Consider the following 18,452-nt stretch of genomic DNA (forward strand, 5'->3'; position numbering starts at 1 on the left):
TTGGTCTCCCTATCTTAGTATGGCATCACTCTCGTTTATGGTTTCCAATGAGCTATGTAAGGCATTTTTTGGGCTATCTGTGCATTTTGTATGAGGCACCCGTATGGCATCGCTCTCGTTTATGGTTTCCAATCAGCTATGTAAAGCATTTTTTGGGCTATCTGTGCATTTTGTATGAGGCACCCGTTCTGTGGGTAGCCTATGTATTGGGTGGAAGCCGTATGTGGGTGTCCAGTCCCTCTCCTAGTCTTCCTTTTGTACTTACGTTTTGCTTAATAGAGTTAACATATTCAAAAAAAGAAAAAAAGTGCAATATGCATATTCTAGATCAAATCTGAAGAGATCTTGACTATCAAAGTCCTTTCTGTAGTCCAAGTCCATTATTAAGTTCCATTGAAGCAACAGTACAATCCAGATCATGGGAGTATTTGAATACCCTTGTCAAAGTTTTCTTGCGATGTTTGGGAGCTATGTAACTTGGATTCTTCTCTTTGAGATTTGTATTAGGTTGATTTCATATAGATAACCATGCATATACAATTTTTCTAGATTTCTTTGTTTACTTTGGTAATGAAGCATTTACTATATCTGGATATAAACTCAATCCTATATCTTGTTTCAAGTTGACATAATTGAATGTTGAAAATTCATATATGTTAGATACCTTGATGGCAACTAAACCATAATTGGTTTTGTTTCGCTTTGAGCAATTCTGCGGCACTTAAGCCAAATACTTTCTTACGCATGAAGTGGAATATCGGTGAATAGGGTTGGATTTTGTTGTCTTTCCAGAGCGACCATGTTAAATTTCCACTCTGTCATATGGCTCTATGTTGATTTTTTATATGCAGTCATACATAACTATATAGACTTATGTATAATATTTTTAAAAATATAGTGTTATACTGGGTATGGTAGCACCTAGGTGGCCGGAGAGTTTTAGACAATGTGTTTTTCTACTATTATTTATTCAATCTTCTACAAGGCTGTATTCTACTTCATTATAAATTAAAGTTGATGTATATACTTCTTCAAAGTTCAAGATCTGAATTTTGTGAAATGCATGAGAAAACAAACTTGAAAACTTGGTCATTTCAGGACTGCACTAACAAGGTGTTGTTCCATGAGTCTGCCAGAAAGCTATAGTGGTTGTGTTTTATTGATTTTTTCTTTGCTTCTTGATTAATAACTTGATTTTGATGTTTTCTGTTTTAGAGATTATTTCCAATTGTCTTTTTAATTCTTATATGTTCATTTTTAATTTTCTCTTCCTTTGTTGTAATGAGATATCAAAAGTATTGATCTCATTCCACTGTATTTCAGGGCTGGAAATTGTCGGATATGATGTTTGTCACAAGACGTGGCTTTTCAGATGCTTGCTCAACTGTAGGAAAGCAACTTGACCGAGTTTCATTTTCTATCAAGGCAAGGTTTCCCTCCTTATTCTTTTATGTTCTTTTTAATTGTGAAAAACCTCCCTTTTTTTTGAAAAGCTTCTATCCTGGCAAGTGATTTTTCTCACTAGATCTTTACTGTGATCGTGTTCCTTGATCTCAAAAAAAATTATTTAATGTTTTTGCAGATATTACCTTTTTTTCGAAATTGTTTTTGTAGATATTACTTTCATGTACCTTGGCTTGAAGTTTTTAATTTTATTGAAAGTTTGTCTTGTATGTATCTGTTCCCATTTATATTAGTGTTGTATTGAGGTATGAAAAAGATCCAAATATTACAAAGATCATTGTTTGAGCCGTATCCCAACTGTTTGTTGTCGGCTACACGAATCTTGTTCCATCATTACGCTCTATAAGGGTCATACCCTCAATTAGACTATAAGTCACCATATCTCTTGTCACTATTTCCATCCATGTCCTCTTGGGGCTTTACATTGCCCTTTTAGAGCCTTCTATTTGAACCATATTGCCCCTCCTAATCGGTGCTGTTCTAGGTTGACGCTGCACATAACCCGCCTATCTAAGTAATACTTTTTCTCATCTTCTCACCTATTGGAGGTACCCCTAAGTTCCCTCAGATGTATTTATTTTGAATTTTATCCTTGTCTTGCCACTCATCATTCTCAATATCCTCATCTTAGCTACACTCATTCTACAGATATGATGTTTCTGGACCGCCGAACACTCATCCCGTAGAGCATGGCTGGTCTTGCAGCCATCGTATAGAACTTCCCCTTGAGATCCAAACTTTATGAAGATATTGAACATAAAATCTTTGTTAAATCAAAGGTTTTGAGCATGGTTTTTTTATTGTATTTCCACATGTAATTGTTTCTTGTAAAATATAAAATTTCTAGGGAGATAATGGCATAGATTGTTCTTGTAAAAAATGATTTGTTGCAATAATAATGTAATGATAATTTTTAGAAAAAAATTATGGTATAAATTTTAGGGAAAATTTCGTATAGAACCTTAATTCCTCATATTATTTCATGGTAGACCCTCTTTTTGTTTTTTTTTCAAGTGGCATAAGGAAACCCCTAAAGATTTCACCATACCCCCTCATTTCTTATCTCCCTCTTTTATTGACTTTTGATCATAAAAATTAACAAAAAAAATCTTTTTATACCATTTCAACCCAAAAACTTTCTTAATGGATGGAAAGGGAAAAAGAGGGTTAAAAAAGTTTTTGGGAGGGAGATAAGAGATGAGGGGGTACGGTGAAATCTTTAGGGGTTTCTTTATGCCGCTTGAAAGAAAAACGGCATGAGGGTCTACCATGAAATAATATGAGGAATTAGGGTTCTATATGAATTTTTCCTTAAATTTTATGAATAGAGTTTGAAAGAAAAATAACTGCCTTCTAGCTTAGGACTACATGGTTGTTTTGTCTCATGGTGTCTGAATTAGCAGTTGGCGGTCCATGCCTCTCAGGGACTCAAGTAATTCATAATGCATACTGTTAGTATGCACTTTCTGTTTGCTTAAAGAGGTTCTTGTTACCTGCCAAAAAGGAAGCGATTAAATTAAATGCTGGAAGAGATGTAATGGAAGTGTATTATAGTCCAATGGAGTTTGGAAAACCACCCTACATTAGGGGTCATGATTGTCCATTGAAATGATGGATTGTGGAACCCACCCAATAGAGCCCCTCCCTCCTCTCTCTAGTGTTGCAATGTCAATTATCCATTATTTCATCATGCGGAGATGACCTGGATGGGTTATGATCAGTGTTCAAGAAAACACAGGCGCCCACTTAGGCATTTTGGGTGCCTGGCCGCTGCCCGCCCAGGAACAGGGTACCCTCACAATCCACATAAATATTGAACTCCCCACCCACCTAAACCAAAATAACAAAGGAGTTCTTAGGACAAAGTTTTAAGCCTTTATCGAGTATCAATCAATCAAAATCACCTAATCAACAAACCTGTAAAATACATAAGATTAAAGGATTAAGCCATTACCTATTAAGAAAAACATAAGAAAACTCAATTTAAGATTTTAATGTGGTCCGTTGGTCCCACGAGAGGAGCTCCTCGTGTTCTATCACCCAAGAAATGAGGGATTTTTCAGATTTTATAAACCGTAATCAGCTGATTGATATCCTTCTTCAAGGCTGCAATTACAGTTGGTCCAACCATTGCTCTAACCCCATTCTCTCTAAACTCGATAGGTTCTTGATTTCAGCAAATTGGGAGGAACTTTTCCCTAGATCGCTATCTTTGGCCCTATCCAAACCTACTTTGGACCACTGTCCCATCCTTCTCGACATGAATGCTATAAATAGGGGCCCCCACCCTTCCGTTTCGAACTGCATTGGCTTCTTGAGAAGGACCTCCCAACCCTTGTTAAATCCTGTGTAAAATCTTGGTGGACATCCTTCGATTCTCAGGTCTCGGGGAGAGCGGGATTTATCCTTCAAAGGAAAATTCAGCTTCTCAAAGGAGCTCTCAAATCTTGGAGCAGAGCCATCCTTGGGAACTTCGCGCAAGTAAAGTCCTCTTTATTGGATACCATCAAGAACCTTGATGAAATTGAAGAGATCAGACCCTTAGACGTCTCTGAACAAGATCTTAAGTCTAAGACTAAGATGGAGTATCTCGCCACCCTAAAAAAAGAAGAAATCTTTTGGTTTCAGAGATCTAGAGTTTCGTGGTTGAAAGTAGGGGATCATAACACTGGCTTTTTTCATTGGATAGCCAACTGTCATCACAAAGACAACGCTATCACGACGATAAAAATTAACAATTCTTACCTAGCCAAGCTGGTGATATTCATCAAGCCATCCTACAGTTTTTTCAGAACTTATACTTTGCTCCCCCTGAACCCAGTCCCAGATTCTCGACCTTAGACTTCCTTACTCTCAATGAAGGCCAAGCAGCTTGGCTAGAGCGACCTTTTTCTGAACCTGAGATTCTTAAAGCGGTCAAAGCTCTAGCAAGTGACAAGTCCCCTGGGCCTGATGGCTTCCCGATTGCCCCCTTCAAGGAGTATTGGGACGTAGTCAGCCAGGACTTCGTCAAATTTTTCGAGGAATTCTTCCATAGGGGAATTTTAAATAAAGCCATGAATGCCACTTTCCTAGCCCTGGTGCCCAAAAAAGGAGTTGAGGAAATTAAAGACTTTCGGCCTATCAGTCTCCTCAACTCCTACAAGATCCTGGCAAAGGTTTTAGCGTCAAGACTGCAACATGTTTTGCCTTCCATCATCTCTAACTCACAATCTGCCTTTATCAAAGGTAGACAAATTCTGGATGGGGCCCTTGTGGCCCACGAAATGCATCCATTCGAGACACATTTTAAAACAGCCAGGCCTCATCTTCAAAATTGACTGGGAGAAGGCATATGACCATGTGGATTGGTCAGTTTTGGATACGACTATGGCTAGAATGGGTTTTGGAGAGAGATGGAGGAAATGGATGAGGGGCTGCTATTCGAACCCTCACTTTTCCATCCTCATGTATGCTACTTCCCCTCTTCTAGGGGTCTCAGACAAGGAGACCCCCTTTCCCCCTTCCTATTCGACATAATGGCTGAAGTCTTTAGCCGTTCCATTGCTCGGGTCTCTACCAAGCAGGCCTTATTACAGGTTTCAAAACTAGTAGACAGGGGTCCACTATCACCCACCTACAGTACGCGGACGACACTTTAGTCTTACTGGAAGCTACTGCTACTGAGGCAAAAACTCTTAAAACATTCCTCATATGTTTCCAATCAGCTACTGGGTTCAAGATTAACATGGAAAAATATTGTATGCTGGGGGTGGCTTTGTCACTTGGTGAGATTAGGGATCTCATTCCAGATTGGGAATGTAAAGCCCAAAACCTGCTTACAACCTACCTGGGCCTTCCCTTGGCTGTTGGTAAACCAAGAAAGCATCTTTGGTCCCCAGTACTGGACAAGGTCGATCGAAGCGTGGCAGGGTGGAAGGGTAGATACCTTTCCTTTACAGGAAGAACTACCTTGATAAAAGCTACTATAGCGAACTCCCCAATCTACCTCATGTCCCTTTACCATATGCCTACTTAGGTGGCGAACCGCTTGAATCAGTTCATGAGGAATTTCCTTTGGTTTGGGCAGGAAGACAAGAGGAGATACCACCTGGTTGCCTGGAACAAGGTTTGCCAACCAAAAGAGTAGGGAGGTCTAGGGATAAAGGTATTGCACAAGCACAATGCAGCGCTGCTCGGGAAATGGTGGTGGCGCTTAGCCACTCAACCGAACGCCCTTTTGGCGCAAGTCTTAAAACACAAGTATAAGATTCCATCTGAAAATTGGCTCCCTGGAAGAGCTCAAGTCCATAATACCTCAGGGGATGGAAGTCGCTCTTAACAGTCCTGTCCTCTTTCAAGAGACACATTAGGTTCCACCCGAGAGAAGGGTTGAGAGTTAAATTTTGGCATGATTATGACTAGGGACTTCCCCTCTTCGTGAGGCCTTCCCAACTCTCTTCTCTCTTGCACGTAACCAAGATTCTTCTGTGGCCCAGGAGCTCAGCAGCTTGGAAGGTCACATAGTTTGGAATCCTTCCTTTAGAAGGAGCCTAAACGAAGTTGAGACGGCTGATTTCCAGCGACTTTTGAACTCCCAGCACCCTCTCTTCTTCTTTTCACAAGGAAGTAATGAAATCATTTGGACCTTAACCCCCTTGGGCAAATTCTCAGTGGCTTCACTCTACAAAAACCTCTCCTCCTTCCTCTCCCCATCCGAACACTTCTCTGGAATTTGGTCCACTATTGCACCACCCAAAGTACAGGCCTTCAACTGGCTCGCCTTCTCACAAAAAGGCCTCACAGTTGATGAACTACAAAGAAGAGGGGCGCCCATTCCGAATAGGTGCGTTTTGTGTGAATGCGAGGAGGAAACAAACTCCCACTTGTTCCTTCTACGTGCCTTCTCTTCAGACTTTTGGGGCAGGGTATTACAACTTTTTGGCTTACAATGGGTTACCCCACCCTCGGTAAAAGCCCTCCTTACCTTCAATTTTGAATCAAGCTGGCCAAAGGCTGGTAGAATCCTGTGGAAAGTGACCTTAGCAACTACCATTTGGCTAGTATGGATGGAAAGAAACTCCAGAATTTTTCGAGGGACTAAGCTTTCAATTCCTGCCATTTTTCAAAAGATAACCACCTTGGTGACCTTTTGGGCATCCAACATGAAGTTCTTCATCGGAATTCCAGGATCCTTCTTCCTTTTCCATTGGGGAAATATCCTTCATCACCAACCAGCAGGGGCAGCTAGGCCAAGTCTTTGGTTACCACCGAACCAAGGTACCATCAAACTTAATTTTGATGGGTGCTCCTTGGGGAACCCCGGCCCAGCAGGGGCTGGTGGAGTTTTTCAGAGACATTGAAGGCAATATCCTCCTCACCTTCTCCGAATACCTCGGCATCAAGGACTCTAACTATGCGGAAGCCTCAGCCCTCCTCCTTGCCCTAAAAAAATTCAACTGCTCCTTGGGCTCTAGCTTGATAGTGGAGGGTGATTCCAAGAATGTCATCTCTTGGGCCAGTAGGACATGTGATCCTCCATGGTACTTGATCCAAGTTTTTGACGAGGTTCAACAACTTTGCAGGGCTATGGATGTCTCATGGCAGCATACTTGGTGGACGTCCAACGACTTCGCGGATCGGCTGACAATGGAGGGTGCTAGAAGACAGGGCGAGGCAGTTCAAACTGGGTCCACATTCTTTTTTGCTTTGGACCAGTTAACCCCTTTTATTTTTTGGGCCTTTTTTAGTTTTCCTCGTCATTGTACATCTGAAGGGGGGGCAATTTTATAAGCCCTATCCTAGCCCCTTTTTGTAAATCATACTTAGGGGGGAAATCCTATTATTGTACAGGGGTTTTCAATCTTTTTTATCGGGAGTCCCGTCTAGAGGGTTCTCTCGAAGAAACAATACATTGTAATTTCCTTTCTCAGCAATACAAATGTTAACATTATAAAAAAAAAAAAACTCGATTTAAGATTTAAATATAGATATAAAAACATAAGAAACTTGATATGAGTTTAAAATGAATGTATAAGATTAAGATGTTACTATTTTAGTTTTACAGTAAGACTTAACTCATTAAGATATCGTATAATTAAGAATTTAAGAATTAAGGTATATGATATGATATCATTAAGATGTTAGTTTCAAAACAGCATGACTTAATATTACGTTACAATAAGACTTACATGAATGTATAAGAACTTAGTTTCATTTTCACATAAGACTTCACGCTTTCAGATATTACATAACCAATTATTTATCAAATAAAGTGCAATCAAAACAATAGAATATCAAAACATGAGACATTGTGCAAAAAATGAATCAACTATTCATAGAAGAATATGATATATGCTCAATTTCATCATCCAAATGAGAAAAAATTAAATTAATCACAAAAAAATCCATCACTTAACTACAAATATGTAAGTCTATCGTAAAAAAAAATGTAAACGAAAAAACATATGATACATAATATATTGACTTAAAATAAAATTGAAACCCTCTTTCAAATATGATAATGCTTTAAAAATATCAAAATCAAATCGATATCGGTATAAACCTCATCTATTGGATCGCCAAAAGTCCTCAAAATCAACTACTAGAAGCTCCAAATCCACCCATGAACTATTGCCTTTGTTTTGGGAAGAAATTGAAAGAACAAAAAATTTATTGATCTTTTGATAAATCACAAAATAGTGGCTTTTGGGGAGTTTTTCTCATGCTAAAAGCCATGGTTTTTGTTTTGGGGGTTTAGAATATCCCCCAAAACCTTTTTCCCTCCTTTTAGGGGGGGAAATTACATTTTTTGACCCCTCGCCGAGACCCATTTCCGCTAATTTCCCAAGCTGTCACAAGGCAGCACCTAAGATGTAGTGCCTAGGCAGCACCTTGCCTGCCTAGGCGGGTGCCTAGACACAGGACGCCTTATGGTCCCTCCTAGTAAGTGCCTAGTCGTTTTTTGAATTTTTTCGCCTATACGACCACTTAGGCGGTCGGGCGGGCGAATTTTCGAACATTGGTTATAGTTCTTTATAATATATTGGACTGCGATTGGCTAACCAAGGGGTTGATTCTGCTTCAGATTCTCGCTCATCCGTTCTAGGGAAGAAATCTCATTCTGCAATTTTAAAATTTTGGAATCTTAATACTTCCCATTAGGGATCGAGATCCTGAGGCACACAAATCCAGGTTCCCCAGCATCATATCTTAAACTGAATCGAGGTTCCGCCATTGTGGGATTGAGATACCATTGAGATGCAACCCCGAATCATAACCAAATGTATCGAGTTCAATACTTGGAATTGAACCTGACACTATTACTACTTCGAGTCTTCGATGAGGAAAGGGTGGTTTCATCGGCATGGCTATGTGATGGCTATTGTGCACAAAATTGCCGTGGCTATGCAACTACAATTTAATAAACATTAATAAACAACTCTTTCTTTTATGTATATATAATTTGGGCTTCATCTTAATATGTATTTTAGTAGTTACTTATTCAAGAAATAAGGACAAGCAGGATTGTTGCTAATTTACATTAAGTAAACTACACTTCTAGAAATGTAAAAAATAAAAATAAAACATAAATAAATTATTTTTTAAAAAACCTTTTATAAAATATGAATTTCGTGAAAAATTATTGCTTAACTCATCATCATCGTCCAAGCCTTTTCCCAACTATTTGGGATCGGCTACACGAATCGTGCTCCGCCATTCCATTCCAAGGAATGGAAGGATTGGATTTTTTTTGAAATATTTAGTATAAGTTTGAAATTCAAAATTATTAATTAACCAAAATGTTGTACAGACTGCACTCCCGACCTAGGAAACCCTAGTTAAGTGCTCTCGTGGTCTTTGTATGATTATCATTTGTATGTGGATCGATATTCAAGGTGTGTAGACATGATTTCTATCCAAGGGCTATTCCTACCATTCATGATCCTGCTTTCCCGATCATCATTTGTAGTATACTTGCTCTAAAATTAGTTAGGAAGAGCATTCTTCATTGGAATTTCCCTAATTTAGGTTTTAGGTCTATTGGTGTAAAATGTGGATTCGGCTGGCTAGGCGAGTGCCTAGAACTCTAGACTCTAGGTGGCCGATACAATTTCTTTTTCTTTCCGCTCTTTTTTTTTTTCAGTGGAGGGGGGAAGGCACAAGGGGTTAGTGCCTTTTACTGGGGGTTTGGGTTGGATACCAAACACTTCATCTTTAATGATTTACAAAATCAAAACTTATGAAAAATCATATAACAAAAATCCAAATATTCTAATGATTGAAAAAGTTACTAACACCACACCAAATATTAAAAAGAAATCATCAAAAAATTGAAAAGGGGCAATAAGTATAGAAAAGTGATTTTATTGTCTCTTTTCAATTTTATGACAATGTTAGGACTAATAAAGTAAAAAGAAACCTAGTTACGTTTTAGTTTTATTGACATTATATTGAGTTACCCAATTTCAATAAAATGTCAAACCCTCTCTTTAATAGGGACCAAAAATCGATAATTAAACCTAAGGAAAAGGCACAATACCAATGATCTTAGGAAAAAAGAGAAATCAAAATCCAATATGCAAAAGAAAACACCATTGAACTTAGAAGCAAAAATTGAAACGCACTAACCTTCGGAAACTCAATCAATGAATGCTCAAATTAAAGAGCTTTGGTTGCCGAAATGCCTCTTTTACCCCACTTCAATCTCACAAACCATCGGGTTGAGTACGTTTTAGTTCCACAAGAAATAAAAAAAATTCAAGAAATTGGAACTTGTAAATGTGTTTTTTCTTCAAAAAATCTCATATTTTTGGTTTTTGATCTTCTCTCTCTCTCTACAAAATAGGGAAATAGGGTTTTGGGGGCCCAGAATGCCCCATAGTTGTTGGGGTCGAGAGGAGGGGGATCGTTAAAGGCTAGAAAATTCCAATGGTTTGAAGCACTGTCTATACAACGCATATGTTATCGAGATCCCTAAATGTGACGGATCTTGATTTCGACTTTTGGGTATCCAGATATTGGGGATCTTGGTATGAACCTTGTGGGATCTAGCTCTCAACCTGAAAAGGAGTATATATATATATATATATATATATATATATATATATAAAGTCTTCCCAACGCCTATAGGAGAAAATGAACAGTGATTTTGCCTACCCCTCATCACCGTCCAAAGTTCATCGCACGGTCACGATTATCCGGTAGTATTTCATTTTTCATTTTTTTTTCTACAAATCGAAATGATATGAAATTTGGAAGTTGTGTACATATTACTGAGTCACAACTAATAAAAATATAAAAAAAATAATTTGGAGCGTGTGTACGTATTCTGGGTTATTTTGGTCAATTTATTTCATGTAAAATATTTTTTTTATATTTTTTGTAGATTCGCCTATTTTTGATGAACACGCTCCAAATTTCAGATCATTTTGATTTGTAGAAAAAAAAAAATGAAAAATGAAACACTACCGGACAATCGTGTCCGTGCGTTGAATTTTGGACGGTGATGAGGGTAGGCGAAACCACTATTCATTTTCACCTATAGGCGTTTTGTAGTATCTTCCATATATATATATATAGTCTAGGATTCTATACTTTATTTAAATTAGGGACCTCCTTATTTATAATTAGCAAGCAATTCAACTATATTAATAGTATGGTTGCATTGCTAGCTGACTATAAATGAAAAAAATCATTCAGTTTTGGTCATTATCTTGGTCTTTAAGGTGAGGATCGATATCTTAATAGTGGGGATTGAGATCCCTAATAGTAGGGATTGATATCCCAAAATTCAAAAATCAAGATCCCTTTAGGATCCTTTTTTCATGGAGTGTCATAGTGAGATTCCAGTGCGGGATCGCCCACTAGGTTGGAAGATCCCTGCAACTATGGAATGCCTCCCAAAAACCCTTTCTCCCCTTTAGAATGGGGGAAAATAACGAGAAATACATACATCCTCCTGGCTTCTAGGCGCCTGCATTGGGCATAAGGCAAGCACTTAGAGGCACGCCTACGCTCTGGGCGATGCGCCTAGAGGTATCACTCGCCTAGTCGCCCCGGTGGGCAAATTTTATGACCTTATTTAAATCCAAGTTTGTTCTTTACAAAATGATGTGCTGCCATGAACAAATGGCAGCGATTCAAAAGTGACTCAATACCTTTCAGCTTTCTTTCTGGCCTCCTGTTTGTTCTGATGGATTCAATGTATTGATCTGCAGAAAACCAAAGAGGACTTGTCTTCAGATATTAATAGAGTTGATGGTAATCTGAACGATTGTGCCCGAATCACTGCTGCTACTGAAGAAAAGGTCGGGAATGTTTCTTGTTCAGTTACACTAGTTATTGGCATGTTAAGTGTGCACATGCATGCATGTGTGTGTCTTTTATGGATATTGATTTTCATTTCATCGTTTTATAGGTGGTCCTATTACGAGATGATCTAAAGCTGGTTGGTGTTGATGTTCAATCTGTTCATCGTGCAGTTCGATCCCTGGTGATAACTATCTTCTTTTATTCTTTTATTAGAACATGGGTTGATTACAATTTTCTTCTATCATTGGCTTTTCTATTGCACTATTAATTGGTGATACAGATCTTACTGTTTCTTTGTGTGACTCAGGAGATAAAAATTGGTCGGATAGAACAGAAACAGGTAAGCCTTATTTTAAGGTGGTAAATGATTGAACTGCTGAGGAATTTATGGCAAGTGCATGCAGTGATGCTTCATGTGTTTTTGTGAAATTTTGTTGCAGGATTATTCAATTAAAGGGGTGTCCCACTTGTGTCAGTTTGTACAAAACCTGGAGGAAGGACAACAAAGGGAGTTTATTCAGGCAAGAAAAACTTCTTATGCATTTGAATTACCTGCTATATTAACTCAAGTACCACTTACATTGAAACATAACATATTCCAAAGCCATGAACAACCTATAATCAACACACGAGTGCTCGCCCTCACAAACTCATACTGCATTCCAAAGCTTTAGCTCGAGTAGTTTTAGAATATGGGAAGCTAGGGATTGGATTATGTTGTCATTTTGTTTATGGATTTCACAGGCATCACCATCTAGCAGTTCGTCACTGCCAGCCCTAGAACTTCCACTGCATAGGGTAAGTGCTTATGTTCTAAAGAAATGTATAGCATGATATGACATACCATGATACAATGGAGTAGGTGTATGGTACTGTCTGCCGTCTGTTCCTTATGGTTGGGTGCATATTGACTACAATTCACTTTCCATTGGTTTACTGATCATGGGGGCTCCTTTCGAGTACTGGTTACAGTGCTCTATTGGATAATTGTACACTTCAACTTTGTCTGATACATACTTTGAGAGTCTAAAAGATTTCTGACATTCTTTCTTTATGCGGCAATAGACCTTGTCCACACCACCTGTAAGGCTTGCTCTTGAGGTACCGTCTCCATCTTTTGATTCAAAGGTCAGTAACATGCACTTTTTTGAATTATGTCATGTACTCTTGCCTAAACCTGTTGTGGGGCTTGTCAAGAAAGCTGTATTAATTTATCAAGAACAAAACTGCTTTTGCTTTATGCCCAAATCCAGAATTCGTCGAATTACATGTAATTGACATGTATGGACTGCAAAAGCTTTTTTTTTAACCTCTCCAATGGCCACTTCTTTTAACAAACAAAAATCAGAAATTAGGTTGAATTCCCTTTGATAACCAGAAGCTTCTTTGTTATTTATTTTGTGTTTTTTCCTATAAATGATGCCTTTTCTTATATTTTGAGTAGAAATTTGTCTGTGTTGACCATAATGTTCGATTATGCCATTTTAAATTTCTTTGCATTAAAAAGTGGAATATCCCACTCTAAAAGCTGGAAACCCTTTAAAGTTTGGAATGGAGTTGCTACAATTTTTTTTCTCCATTTTATCAAAACAGTATTCCACTTTTAATTTGGCTGATATTAAAGGTATTCTAGTTATTTGTTTTGTTTCTTAGCTGCATCTATTCCTAGATGTGAAGCATGGACCGGACTCTCTCTCTGGCATTCTTCTTACCCTAAAACTCATTTCTTTTCCATCTACTTTCAGATTTCTCAACCTCTGCAGAGGCAGGCTTCCGCTTCAGGCCTCCAGGTTAATTTTAATTCCCATTCTCTCTCTCTCTCTCTCTCTCTCTCTCTCTTATTGACCCTTCTCTCTTCAGGTGCTACATGGAATATCCACCCCTATCAAGGCAGACAATCCTCCTGCTGATGGAACCCAAGCTTCAGGGGAGCCCCAAAGGGGCGAATCTTCGAAATCTAGTCAATCTGGTTGGCGGCTTCCTAGTTTACTTACGCCATTTATTACAAGGACTCATAGTGCAACTTCCTCCTTCAAATAAAATCAGATACAGCAGAAGACCGTTCGGATTTTGTAGATTCTGTAGATAATCATCTACTTTTACAGCATCGCTTAAGATAGGTTGAATCATTTCTTGGTGGTTCTTGTCACCAGCCTTGAATTATTTTGGCCTGAAGTAAAAAGAGAGAGGAGTGGTTATCTCCCTTTTATTTTGTGGGGTATTTATTGGATTATGCCACTCAAATTCAGTTTCTAGTTTTTGGGGTTCTGCCAATTTCAAGGTTTTTGTTGATGAGCTTTGTGATGGAGGTCATGTAGGCAGTGGTCTTTTATTCTTATGCTCAAGAAAACGGAGGAGAATGAACAAATATGATCCCCCTCTGATAAGTGAGTGTATTCAAAAGTACCTTCACTTTCCATTTATAGAAGATAATGAACTACATTTGGTAGTTTTGAGATCTGTTTTTTTACAATCTCTGCCTGTGTTTGTATGCGTATGTTACAGGGAGATATGCTTGAACAAAACCCCATGCTATTAGACTAGATGGTTAGCAGGTTTAGATAGACTACAACCTCGCAGGGCCTTGATGGAGTTGAGTTTTTTCTTTCATAGGATTTTAAAGGTTTTTTCATGCAAGAAAATGTAGATAAACAATTTAAAGATATATGAAAACCAAAAGCTGATATACGTAATATTAGATTCATTTGAATCAATATCCTCAATGTAGAAATAAAATTTTTAGTTAAATTTGCAGGTACAACGATGGATGTGCAAAAGAGCAAGAACAACATAATGTAGTAAAAATAAGCAAAAGAGGGGGGACGTAAATGAGCAGAGAGAGAGAGAGAGGAACTGAGTATGAAAAGGATTAAGATCGATAAGAAATAGAAGGGTCAAAGTGGGGTGAAGAAAGTGGATCGAAGGAATAATAAGAAGAATCATCATTATCTTAACTTTTTCCAATTAGTTGAGGTCGGTTAAATAACAATAAAAATAAACAAATGAAAAAGAGGATGGAAAAAGGAAGTAGGAAAAATTAGTGTTGATTCGCTCAATGCATAATGAAATTTATATTGGCGAGGCCCTGTCTAGCTGATCGGTTCACAGGCTCATTTCTTTCTCTATTGATATGGACAGTAAATTTTTCACCTGTCGAGGTAGGACTTGACATCCTTCATGGTGGGTATAATCGCCGAAGCAAACACGCATTGGAAGCCTTATTCATGGTGGGCTTTAATCATCATGAAGCAAACACACATTTGAAAACCATATTTGGGGCATGTATCTGATCTGAATTTTTAAATGTACACTCTTTTCCTATGAATGGATAGGAAAATGAGAAAATGTACCTTAAAAAGTGTTTTCTTTCACCCAATGAGCATAGGACTTCGGAATGATAAGATCTAGGTTTTTGAGGGATTTTCTTATTCCAAAATGTTCAAATGACCTTGTTATCTGAAGAAATAAATGATTTTTAGTTCTTAAATTCATAAAACTCAGTGAAAGAGACGGATTAGATTGATTGTTAGAGAAATACTGAATTCGAAATTTCTTTAGTGCTTTTGGGATTTGATTGTTTCGATAAAAAGAGCGCTTGCAAAATTTAGGGTCATAAAAATATCATGGACATGGCTTTTTATAAAAGTTGTTTCATTATGTTACTATGAAACAATGCCGTGAAATCTCTCCTCTTGAAAGGTCTCAATTTAACTTAGAATTAAGGAACTCAACTATCAATGGGAGTTTACTCGGTGTGCATCAATAGTACTCATTTATTTTCAAAAAAATAAAATAATGCAATTTAAAGTTTATGCAGTTTTTAATAAATATGCTATTAACTACTGATTAAGGATTATGGTGTTATTAAAATGATATGCACTCTCCCCAAATGTCCTTTAAATACTTCAAAGCTAGGGGTATTTTAGTCAAAGAATCTAACGTTGGTCGGCAGAAATAGAGCAGGGGGGGGTTTGTATTGGATAGGTGTATCCCATTGCGCATGCATGTGTCAGTTTGGGATGAATGACTTTTTTTTTTCCCTGGTTATGCGTCTAGGGAGTGATGTAAATGTAATATCCAAAGACTTCTAGCAGCAATTGTAGGACTCTAAAATTCTAGGGATGTGACCTTCTCAACCCAAAAACCTCAGATTCTAAACCTCACCCTCTCACTTGAAAAAGATAATGTGTCGAGATTGAATGCAGTTGGTTTGAAAAAGATAATGTGTCAAGATTGAATGGAGTTGGTCTAATATTTCGGGGTGAGATCCAAGTATTAAAAAACTTAAAATTCAAATTTTCTCTTTTAATTAGGTGCTTCCCAAAATTTAAGATTGAAAAAATTTGCCCAAGTAGGTCATCTACCCGCAGACGATTGGTCTGGTTGCACCCATGGAAGTATCGGTATGCTGGCGTCCCTTCCCTGTTGTAGTTGTGGATGATAAACTCTCAGATTTTGTTGAATGTAAAGCAAGCCATGCAACCTAAACACTCACCTCATGCCATTGCCTACTCTTATGAAACTAACTCAACAAATAGCAGGCAATGCTGATCTAATCTGTGTTCATCACTGAGCCCGAGGGTTATAAATTCTGGCATCTTCTAAGTCCTCATCTGGCAGGGGAGTATTGCACTCCTGGCTCTCGTAAGGTACATTAGCTTGGGATAGCCAGTCTTAGCCCCATACAAAGAAGACTCGAGCTCGCAAAGACTCTATCTTGAAAGGTTTTTGGGGGGCGAGAAAGAAGTCCTTGCTCGGGATATCGGTCCGGTTCCCTTCTCCTGAATAAATGTGGCTGGCATAACCATGATTCTGACTTCTGAGCATGTGGGGACATTGCTCTCTTGAATGATTGTGATTGATTCGGAGGCCAGCTCCATCATGCCAAACCTTTTTCAGGGTAGTGGCAATTTTACTTGGCCCGTAGTATGCACTGCATAGATATGGTTGAGCCAAGGGCGAACCTCTTTCTGTGCGCCATCTCGCAAGCCACACATATGAATTCAGCCCTTGTGACGCCCGTGGAGCTGGGCATGATGAATTTATGGAAGAACAACACCTGGTAAGCGGCAAGGCAAACATGGACTTCCAATTGCTGTGGCCGAGGTGGCATCTGAACTTCAATGCCAGAATCTCTTTGTTTGAATTAAACTCATAATTTAGGAACTGGGCTTGGGCTTGAGTGGTTAGAAGCTGACATCACATAACACTAAATCTCAAGTTTGATTCCTACCACTGGATTACCCATCTGTTATTCGTTATTTAATTATCCAAAAAAAAGAGCTAAACTAAAACATTTGTTTTTTACTCGGGGGCTATGTTACCCCAAAAGAAGTGCACAAGCTATACCATCTGATATGTGACTTCCATTTTATGTGCAACTGCCACTAACTCTTCATACACCATGAACAACTCTTTCAACCCTGCTGATGGGGGGGCCTTGTTCAAGAGTTCGCACTATAAGGCGATTGAGTTCTAGGGAATGAATTCGTCATACCTATTCCCTAATAAATAAATGCTTTCTATGTAGTGTAAGTCTAGGAAGGAAATATTGGCTTCATTGTGGTTGAGAATTTTTGTGTGGTATCAGGGCTCCACATCCAGCAATGGGCTTCGATGATGTGAGCACCAGTCATATAGCCATGCCAAGCATTGACAGGCATCGAGCAATCCTGCTCAGGATAGGGGTGGCAATGGACCCGGAACCGACTTGAGACCCGAGGGGTACACCCGATCCTAGTTAGGGTCCAAATCTTGTACCCGAACGCTATTTGGATATGTGTTTTGGTCCGAATATGAGCCTTATAATATCTTTCGGGTTTAAATATAGTTAATATATAGATATTTTAATTTTTGGGCCAGACCCGGACTCGATCCAACCCGTTGTCAGCCCTACCTAGGATAGGATTTGTCGAAATTGCCAACATATGTCTTGCGTCGAGAAGAAGTGGCCGCTTAGATTATGGCTCTCATCCTCCCATCTAAGGCCCTTGCTTCCCCATCAAAGGTTGGTTGAGTTGAGGATTATTTGGCTAGATCCGGTATCTGCCACGATATGGCTCAACCGAGGGCACTGGCTTAAAACCATCCATCAATAACGATTGGACTAAGTTAATTGACTACTAGTCTCTACCATTATACATCCTAATCGATGGTCACAAAGTATAACAATCCATCCATAATAAATGGTCTACGTTCCTTGATCACCTATCTCAGCCATTAAGGGTGGCAATGAGTTGGGTGGTATAAAACTAGCGTTTGGGCCACAAAATGTGGCCATATTGTCGAGCTACGGCAACCTGAGGGTAGGGGTGGGCCATGCCTAGGCAATGACCACAATAGGGTCAGCTTGGTTCTGCCCGGCCTAACTTTTTTTTTTTTCCTTTGGTTATATTTGAACTAGCTCGCCTTGACTAGGCCAAGATTAGATCAGGGCTTGAGCTTCTTCGGCCCTGTCCGTGTAGGGGCAGTTGGACCTGTAGGGATCTAGGCTAGGGCCAAGGCTAGCCTGGCCCGTTGCCAGCCCTATCATCAGCGATACAACTCAATCGAGGATCAAAACTTAGAACCATCTGTAAACACACCGTCCAAAATTGGTTTTATTTTCAAGTCCTTGAACCTTGAAGCATATTAGCCTAGTAAATCAGACACATTAACCCATAGTCCAAACTTGGACCATAGTCTAGTTGTTGGAT

The 18,452-nt window shown here is 38.9% G+C and overlaps 1 protein-coding gene across 4 annotated transcripts in view; it reads left to right on the plus strand.

Moving 5' to 3' along the window:
• The window catches only part of LOC18438067 (uncharacterized), a 40,565-nt gene extending 26,350 nt beyond the window's left edge, over positions 1-14,215 (plus strand). For 2 of the 4 annotated variants that reach the window (XM_088869712.1, XM_088869714.1), the window contains 9 exons: positions 1,324-1,425; positions 11,664-11,753; positions 11,864-11,938; positions 12,038-12,097; positions 12,198-12,278; positions 12,502-12,555; positions 12,823-12,885; positions 13,503-13,547; positions 13,618-14,215. In XM_088869712.1, the coding sequence (XP_088725838.1) occupies positions 1,324-1,425; positions 11,664-11,753; positions 11,864-11,938; positions 12,038-12,097; positions 12,198-12,278; positions 12,502-12,555; positions 12,823-12,885; positions 13,503-13,547; positions 13,618-13,797 (750 nt within the window). In that variant the 3' untranslated portion in view covers positions 13,798-14,215. The remainder of the gene's footprint in view (positions 1-1,323; positions 1,426-11,663; positions 11,754-11,863; positions 11,939-12,037; positions 12,098-12,197; positions 12,279-12,501; positions 12,556-12,822; positions 12,886-13,502; positions 13,548-13,617) is intronic. The other 2 variants (XM_006848259.4, XM_088869715.1) reach the window with 1 other exon arrangement.
• The last annotated feature ends 4,237 nt before the right edge of the window (positions 14,216-18,452 follow it).

Source organism: Amborella trichopoda, chromosome 6 (assembly GCF_054954075.1).
Source record: "Amborella trichopoda isolate Santa Cruz 75 chromosome 6, AtrichopodaSantaCruz75HAP2 v2.0, whole genome shotgun sequence".
Lineage (NCBI taxonomy): Eukaryota > Viridiplantae > Streptophyta > Magnoliopsida > Amborellales > Amborellaceae > Amborella > Amborella trichopoda.